Here is a 9710-nt window from a genome sequence, read left to right on the forward strand (position 1 = left end):
CAAGTACAAGTTTTGCATAAGCACAACCAAGTGTTCCAGAATTCTCATTCTTAAGAGTTAGCCACAGCTTGTGCTCCATACAGTCAAATACCTTTCCATAGTCAATGAAACACTGGTAGACATTCCTCTGGTACTCCATGTTTTATATTTCTTTGATTATTAGTAAAGATAAATTATTACACTTTGTGCTCTCTCGCGCTCTCTTCTTCTGTGTGTGTGTGTGTGTGTGTGTGTGTATGAATGGATTATTAGGTGCCTTTTGAGCAGACTTCAACTTATAGTAACCCTATGAACAATGGATTCTGAGCGTTGTCCAAACTTGCACCATCATTAAGTTCTCTGCTTTGCTCAAACCTATTGTTACCGGCACTGTGTCACTCATCTTGAGGATCTTTCTTTTTTTATTTGTTTGTTAAACATCTACCTTTCCCAGAATGTCTTTTTCTAAATCCTGGCCCCTCCTCACTACATGCTCAAGTATGTGAGACAAAGTTTCACTATCCTTGCCTCTAAGGAGCATTGTGGTTGTACATTCTCCATGATAGATTTTCCTAGTTGTGCTTTCTCCAAGACTTTTGACAGTCCATAGGATATTCAATACTCTGCCAGTACCATAATTCAAAGGCATTGATTCTTTGGTCATCTTTATTCGTTGTCCAACTTTCAAATGTATTTAAGAAAATTGAAAATGTTATAACTTTTAGGTATGTGTGTGTGTGATATTTTTTCCTTGGGAGAGGGACCAATTTTTATGAAAAACTCTTAACTGACAGCTAGGCCCAGAGCAGTAGGCAAGTGAAAGGACAGAGTCAGCAACCAGGAACTATAACTATCTTTGATCATATCTGCTAAATTATAGTGTATGTTGTCATTTTTCTCCCACGGCTCTGCTGACTTTTCTGTTAGCATTGCACCACATTCTTTGCCCACTTTGCCGCTAGTATTAACTCACTGCCATGGACTCTAGTCCTACTCAGTGTGAACTTCTTAACCCACTACTATTGAGTCTGATTTGAGTTATAAACTATTAGATTTCTGAGACTGTAAATTTTATGGGAGGAGACTGCCATCTTTCTTCCTCAGTCACTGGTAGGACTTGAACAGCCAGATGTTGGATTAACAGCCCAACACACAACTTACTGTATCACTTCTTCTTCTTGTATACTATGGAGTCAAGACCAACTTACAGTTAATCATCTAGCAGATTTTTGCAATTGTAAATCAGATATCCCATCTTTCTCCCACAGAGCAACTGGTGGATTTGAACTGTATGCTGGCAGGTTGGCAGCACAGCTTCCTATCACTATGCCACCAGAACTCTTATCACTAGGGCTTCTTTTATATAATGTAATGCATCCTTTAAATACTGGTAAACACTGTTGACTACAAGCAGGGTTATAGTATGAGCACTAAAAAAAAGAATGAAAAAAATAAAATACTTGGCATTAATTCTTTTTTTTAATGTGGTTAACTAAATGCTAATTATTTGATTTGAATGTAGGCAAGAACGGAGCCTATTGTGGAAATTGTTTTAGTTGTGTAAGTGAAAAATGAGGAAATGTCCTGGGGGCTTTGAGAGGGATAAGAGGTACTGTACTTATTACTATGTTTATGGACTCACAGAAAATAAGTGGGAACATTTTTTATTTAATGTATCTTATTTTATTTCGTAATGATGTACATTTTGCATTTCAGATGAATTTACAACTGATATTCTGGATTGGACTGATCAGCTCAGTTTGCTATGTGTTTGGTCAAACAGGTAAAAAAAAAATCCTGTCTTTTTGTCTCAGTACTTTTCCCCACTCTTTGACAAGCTATATTCCAGGGATGACTCAAGGCAGATCATGCCTGTTCCTGAAAGCCCAGCACTGCCTCCTGTCCTCCTCACTAAAAGACAATATTTTTAAGATGACTTTCAGGCTCCCCTTCACCCCTGCCACCCAAGGCATTTGAAATAATACCATTTCAGTATTGATAAATAGTATCATATTGAAATGATACTATTTTAATTGTATTTTTAATGTGTGATTACTAGAAAAAACTGTATAAATAGTGGCTCATCTTCATGATTGAAATTATATTTTTATTAGACAACTTCTATAAAACACTAGGCCTTTTGTTTTAGACTCAGATTTTTGTCTTCTTACCCTCTCCCATCATGCTTTTGTTAAGAGACAATGGGGACGAGTTGCCTTATACAGTAACCATGACCTTGACTAAAATATTTGTCTCTCAGGGGTCTGTACGAGCCTGTCCTCTTGACTCTTGTGTTAACTTCTCAATGAGGCCTGCTTTATCATATTTATAATTGTATGCTCCCTTCTCTATTTCCCTTCCCTGCTTTATTATTTTTATTTCTTTTATTTTTTCTACTTAGCCTTTATCTCTTTTTAACACCTTCTGTATCTTTTTATTATAACCTGAGTAAAGGAAATTGAAAAAATCCATAGACTGAAAGTACACAGATTAAGTTCAACCATTCATTCATATTTTGTTTTATACATTAATTACAGTACTTATAATATAATCACACTTTCTCTACTTTCTCTCTGTAATTTCACTAATTCTTCTGTCTTACCCCTTCCTGCATCAGGGCTTTGTCCTTGGGCAAATGCTTCTCTTGGGTCCCTACATGGTTGGTTCTTCTGAAAAGTGAGTGCCTCCTGGTGTTTTGTCCACTGTATAGTCCTGTCAATTGTTTGACTGAAAATTGAGCCATGGGAGTGAGCTTTGTTTAAAATTAAAAGGATGATTATGGGCCATAGTGTTGGAGGTTTCAGTAGTCTCTGATGAGCAGGAAGACTGGCCTTGTTTACATTTTTTTTTTTTAAATTTTATTTTACTATTTTTGTGTGCGTGTACCGTCAAATCAGATCTGACTGGTACAGGAGGAGATTGTCCCTCCTTCCCCGGCAGAGCATCTGGTGGATTCGAACCGTTCGCCTCTGGGATTGTAGTTACAGCTCCTTGCCACTAGGCCACCAGAGCTCCCCATGGCCTTGTTTACATTTTTTAAATTTTGTTAACATTTTCCCTCACTCTATCTAGTGTCTCTACTATGATCCCTTTTAGAGTTGTTAGCAATGGTAGCTAAACACTGTTTCTGATCTCAAGGTTGTGGAGTGAAGCGTTATGTGGCCCATTATTCCTTTGGACTAATTGTTTCAATGTTGTTGTGTAATGATGCCAAATCTGCATTAACTCGTTGCTGACACTCTAGTGGGTTTTCAGAGGCAGTACATCGAACATGCAGAGAGTGCCCACCTTTCATCCATGTTGCAGCTGGTGGTTTTGAACTATATTAGGTTGGTAACACAACTCCTTATCCGTAAGCCACTAGAGCTCACTATTGTTTTAGTACATCTTTGCTTTTTGCAAAGTACCCTTTTTTTTTTTTTTTTTTTTCTGTATCCATCTTCTTTATTTGTCTCTAATCACCAGTGATAGAAGACCAGAGGAGCTGTGGGATGGAATCAAGGATATCATCCTTGAAGAGAACAAAAAGGTCATTACAGAGACAGAGGAGAAAGAAAACCCCCCAAAATGTTTGTTAGAACAAACTGCTAAATTGTGTTAGAGTGTAAAGAAGCTAAAACAAAGAGAAAAGATGCTGAAGTTAAAAGAATAGATGTCAAAGAGCATCTTGAGAAGACAAAACAAAGTATAACAAAATGTTCAAGGAGCTGGAGTCAGAGAACAAGAAGGGACAAATTTGCTCAGCATTTTTCAAGCTGAAAGACCTGTAAGCCAAATTCAATCCTCAGGTTGCATTACTGAGAGGTACCATGGGTAAAATCTGGAATGATCCAGGAAGTATCAACACATGATGGAAGGAATACACAGAGTCACTGTACTAAAAAAAGATTTGGTTGACAGTGAAAAATCTTAGGAAGTACCATATGAACAAAAGCCAATGATAATGATGAAGTTCAAGTTGTGTTGAAGACATTGGCAAAAAAATAAGGTCTCAGAAACAGATGGGATACCAGTTGACATTTTTCAAGTAACAGATACAACCCTGAACATACTTATCAGTCTGTGTCAGGATATTTGGAAGACAGTTGCCTTACAGACAAACAGCTGGAACAGTATATTGCCAGAAAACTACCAGAAGTTCTAGCTGAGTTTAGGAAAGGCCATGCCACCACCAGAGATATCATTACTGGTGTCAGATGGATTCTGGCTGAAAGTAAAGACTATCAAAAGACTATCTATCTGTGTTTTATTGACTATGCCGAAGCATTTGACTGTGGATCATAACAAACTATGATTAACATTGAGAAGAAAGGAAATCCCAGAACACTTAATTGTATTCATATTAAATCTGTACCTAGACCAAGAAGTTGCTTTCTGAATGGAACAAGGAAACACTGCATGGTTTAAAATCAGAAAGGGTATATGTCATGGTTGCAGTAGGCTTAGAGGAAGATTGATTGACACCTGCATTATGCAGATGACACGATGCCGACATGCAGATGATACAACCTTGCTTGCTGAAAGTGAGAACTTGAAACACTTTTTGCAGAAGATAAAGGATTACAGCCTTTGCTATGAATTACATCTCAACATCAAGAAAAGTTTCTTTCTACTAGGCCAGTAGTAAGTTTACTTGGTAGAGAAAGGATTGTGGTGGTGGTGGTGAACTGTAGCGTCAACATCAACCCATAGCTGGCTCTCTGGCGGGTTGTCAGCGGAGATTGCCCATCCTTCTCCTGCGTAGCTGATGGATTTTGAACCACGTCCGTTCAGGATTGCAGCACAGATTCTTGGAATTGTCAATGATTTCATCTTAGTTGGATTTATGATCAATATCCTTGACTCTCTGAAGTAAATGCGTCAGACTCTCCTCAGTTTCAGTAAGGTTGTGTCATCTGTGTAATGCAAGTTGTTGATGAGTCTTCCTCCAAGATTAATGCCAGATTCTTCCTCATAAAGTCCAGCCTTTTGTATGATCTGCTTTGCATACAGATTGAAAAAGTATGGAGAGAAGATACATCCCTGATGTACTTCTTTTTTTATTTTGAACCATGCAGTGTTTTCTTGCTTTGTTCTGAAGACTGCCTCTTGGTCCAAGTATAGCTTTTACGTGAGCACTCTCAGGTGTTCTGGGATTCCCATTCTTCTCAAGGTTAGCTACAGTTTGTTGTGATCCACATAGTCAAATGCCTTTGCATGGTCAGTAAAATACAGATAGACATTCCTCTAGTAGTCTACTTTTGGCCAAGATCCATCTGACATTGGCAGTGATGTCCCTAGTGCTATAACCTCTTCTAAACCCAGCCTGTATTTCTGGTAGTTCTCTCTGGTTGTTCCAGAAGCTTTTGGATAATCTTTGGCAGAATTTTACTTGTGTGTAATATTTTTCTATAATTTCCATACTCTGTTGGAACCCCTTTTTTGGAATGGGAATAAATATGGATCACTTCCAGTCAGTTGGCCAGGTAGTTGTCCTCCAGATTTCTTGGTATAGCCAAGTGAGCACTTCAGGGCTGCATCTGTTTGTTGACATAGTCATTTAGTATGCTGTCAATTCCTGAGGCCTTGTTTTTTTCCAGTTCCCTTAGAGCAGCTTGAACTTCCTCCTTCATCATCATTGCCTCTTGAACATAAGTTGTTTCATGAAATACTTCTATGTCGGCCAGTACTTTTTGATACAGTTACTCTGTATTCCCTACATCTTCCTTTGATGCTTCCTAGTATTCTGCCCATAGCATCCTTAAGTATTACAACTCGGGGCTTGAATTTGTTCTTCAGACTTTCAGCTTAAGAAATGCTGAGCAAGTTCAACCTTTTTGATTTTCCAGCTCTCCCTCTTTGCACATTTCATTATAGTACTTTGCTTTGTCTCCCCAAGCTGCCCTTTGAAATCTTTGGTTCAGCTCCTTAACTTCTTGATTTCTTCCCTTATCTTTGGCTTCTTGGTGCTCTTGTGCAAAATTCAGTCTCTTCTCACATCAAACTCCCTCTTCCACCTTTGTCTTTGTAATGATCTTTGGAAAGGTGCTGAGTTAGCAAAAGGAAGGAACATACATAAACACACACACAGTGCAGTGAGTTCGAGTGTTTAGGTTTAAAGTCTTCATACTTAATATTCATGTATATCGCATTGCTTGTCATTGTGATGCTGATTTTTTATTTTCCCTCTTAATATGCAAAAGTAACAGTCTTTTATTTCTTTTCCTGACAGATGAAAATAGATGTTTAAAAGCAAATGCAAAATCATGTGGAGAATGTATACAAGCAGGGCCAAATTGTGGCTGGTGCACAAACTCAGTGAGTAAGATTAAATTAATAATAATTCCAATGCTTTATCCTTGGAAAGTACCAGATAAGAATTTTCACTTGAGAACTTGAAACAGTGTTAAATGATTAACTGTTAACTGTGTAAAATGTAAAGCCTAGTAGTGTAGTGGTTAAACACTCAGGTGCTGACCAAAAGATGTCCACTCTGTGGGAGAAAAATGAATGTGACAGTCTGCTTTGTATAGATTACAGTCATAAAACCCTATTGATGATTCTAGTTTTCCCTTTCTGGATCCCTATGAGTTGAAATCAGTGGCAAAAACAGTGTTTTTGGTTTCTTCTTTTAGTGTGTAAACACTGATGCTCTAAAGCTGTTCAACATGGTAGCTCTCTAGTCAGTCATGTGTACATGTGGCTGGTTGAAATGTAGATGGTCCAAATTGAGAATTGCTATAAATCTCAAATGCATATCAAAATTTGAAAATTAAATACTATTATAAAACTCAGTACAGTTACAAAAATTGTTTCCATGTTAAAATTATGTTTTAGCTAAATTTTTAATATGTGACTGGCTGTTAGAAAAATTTAAACTGTTTATGTAGCTTATATTCATAGTTGAAATGATATTTTTACTGGACAACTTCTGTAAAACACCAGGCCTTTAGTTTTAGATGGTTTCAGATTTCCCTTTTTTTGAAGAAGAAAGATTAAATCATACGGTCTTGATGTTTTAGAGTTTAATTATTGAATGCTGCTTGAATGTATTGAATGTATTTAACCTACTGCCATTGAGTCAGTTCTGAGTCAGCCTCAGTATTGAGTGTCTGAGTCTTTTGGGGGATAGGAATATGTTTACTGGAATTTTATTTGGTTTTGGATTGTAATTTTAAAGTTTTCTGGATCAGCTTATATTTGGGATTATATGATTCATGAGAATCCACCAATTTGGTGGTATCTTGGGTGACTTTGAACTATCTGGCCTTTGGTTTTCCTTCCCAATTATTTCAATGGTTGGTATATGTATGCTTGTCAGGATGTGTTTTATGCTTCCTTTAAAGATACGACTGAAAGAGTTCATAGTTGTATTTTTAAAGGAAGCACAAAACTACTCTGATAACTGTTTGAAAAAAAATACTGTGTAGCATGATAGAAGTTAGAGGTCATTATGCTGAGTGAACTCAGTCTCATAAGGAAAAATACTGTATAAGACCATTACTGTAGGAATAGAAAGATAATTGGCAGGATGTGTACAGAGGTCTGTCTAAAGGGGGAAGGGAGAGGGACTGTGAGTGGGAGGGGGAAAATATGGGGTTGCAGAGTTAGGTGAGTGGAGGGAACGTGTGTGTGTGTGTGTGTGTGTGAAGGAATTGAAAGATCGAGTGATTGACCAGAAATTATGAGGTAAGAGTGAGCTTAGATTAATGGTGATTAATTGTATAAAACACAATATATATGAATGAAAAAGTGTATATGAATTTTGTATGCAAACCAATATAACTGAAAAAAGAGCATTTTTAAAATTTATCTTTACTTAATATTGTTTTATAATTCCTGTGGAACTGGTAAGTAAGAAACAAAGACCAGTAGAGGAGAAAATAGGCCATAGGGGCACAGGGCTATGAGCATCTTTCTGAAAGGGCCAGAGGGAGTAAGAATAGCTCTGCCCCAGAGCAGAAAGCAGATAAAGAGCCTGTAACCCAGCCCCATGGCAGTCTAGAGCCGCATCAACAGCAAGAGGTTAGTTTATTCATTGCAGACTCATAGACTCACAGTTACGGTACCAACAAAGGGATTTATTAGGGAAATGAGTGGAGGAAGCAAAGAATATTTCACAATGTAGGTACAGGTTTCAGTTCAGCAATCAAATCCGAGTCATTCGGCAGGGTTTGGCTCAGTCAGAGCAGTTATCAGTCAGCTTATCCTTCAAACAACTGGCAAGAACAATCATACCTTTAACTGTGGCCAGCATATATGCAAGAAGCCTCAGGTCCGTTTTCCATGGTGCCACAGTCTTTCCACCACCAGGGTCTTGTTCTCACCAGGGTCTTGCCACTACAACAGGCCTTGCTCACTTTCCTGCGCACTTCCTAAGTAGTGCTCTTTCTTTTCTCCTAGTCCCACAGCTCTTAGTGATTTGCAATTTCATGTGTCTGCAGTTAAGGTAGCTGGAGATGAGAGGTGGCTAATTATAATGGCTAAAAAAAAAAGCGCCAGCTATAGGGCTAACACCAAACCAGTATGTTGTTGTTATGTGCCATCGAGTCTCTTGTGACTCATAGCGACCCCTATGTACAACAGCCCTAAACTCTGCTCTGTCCTGTGCCAGTCGCACTGTTTCTGACACTCCCATCCCGATTATCCCAGTCACTGAATCAATCCCCCTCATAAAGGGCCTTCCCTTTCTGCACTGTCCCTCCACCGGTATACCAGAAAAAAAATAATATTTTCTATTTTTAAATTTATCTTTACTTCCTACTGTTTAATAAAGCACTGTGAAAGTGATAGGTAAGAAACAAATACTAAATATGACTGAACATAAAGTGATTCCAAATAATGGCAACCCTTCATTTTCTTTATGCCTGATAGAAAAAAATAAAATCTACAAATTAAACATATAATTTATAAGGATATCTGTGACAGATGCCTACTTAAAATAATTCATTGACAGTAGTTTGTGTGATTTGTGTGGTGTGGTTTTTGGTTGTTTTATTTTTTTTTCAGTTGGCAAATTTTTGTTTGCGTTTTTTTCATATTCTACCTTTTCGTTTAAAAAGTGAGAAAAGGGGAAAAGCACCTAAGTCAGGTTAGGAAATAGCCTCTTGCAGAAATGGAGGAAGATTTCAGAGAGGAACTCTTGAGGTGTTAACAGGCCCTGATTCCTGGTCATGCACATGCAGTATTGATGCCATTTTCCCCCCATGCTCAAATCTCACAGAACATTCTCTTTAAATTTTTTTAAAATTTTATTTTATTAATTTTAATGAACATTTACAGAGATTTTGGATTTCCATTCATTCGTTGTTGCACTTTTCTCCCTGCCGGCCCCTTCCCCCCAGTTTGCTCCACTCTTTGAAAAGTAAAATTCTTTCATTGGTATACTATCCCCCCACCGCCCCGAATAGACTCCACTATACAACCTTAATTCTGGACTCGTGTGATAACCATAATACCCTATCATATATTGCTTTTAAACTGTTCTCTCCCTTATCTGTCTCAATGCAGTATACATAGTTTATTCAGTTTTTCTCAGTCTTAAACCAACCCTGATGTCATAGCTATGCTTTTGTTTTCATGAAGGCACTTGTGCAGTCATAACATTTTTCTTCCATCTTAGTTATTTGAGGTATCGAGTCCATTTTAAATTTCTGTCATTACTGGAAATTCTATGTTCAAGACATAATTATTCGTTAAAATCTTTTTCTCTTTGAGATGCAAATCAAGACAACCATGAGATATCATCTCAC

At 37.6% G+C, this 9710-nt stretch overlaps 1 protein-coding gene across 2 annotated transcripts in view; it reads left to right on the plus strand.

Annotated features, from left to right (window-relative positions):
- The first annotated feature begins 1692 nt into the window (after positions 1-1692).
- LOC102868530 (integrin beta-1-like) overlaps positions 1693-9710 on the plus strand; it is a 33903-nt gene continuing 25885 nt past the window's right edge. Inside the window, exons 1-2 of one of the 2 annotated variants that reach the window (XM_006888948.1) lie at positions 1693-1762; positions 6191-6276. In XM_006888948.1, coding sequence (XP_006889010.1) covers positions 1696-1762; positions 6191-6276 — 153 coding nt within the window. In that variant the 5' untranslated portion in view covers positions 1693-1695. The remainder of the gene's footprint in view (positions 1763-6190; positions 6277-9710) is intronic. The other variant, XM_006888947.1, reaches the window with a different exon arrangement.

This window comes from Elephantulus edwardii, unplaced genomic scaffold (assembly GCF_000299155.1).
Source record: "Elephantulus edwardii isolate Elephantulus edwardi_28Jun2011 unplaced genomic scaffold, EleEdw1.0 scaffold00073, whole genome shotgun sequence".
Lineage (NCBI taxonomy): Eukaryota > Metazoa > Chordata > Mammalia > Macroscelidea > Macroscelididae > Elephantulus > Elephantulus edwardii.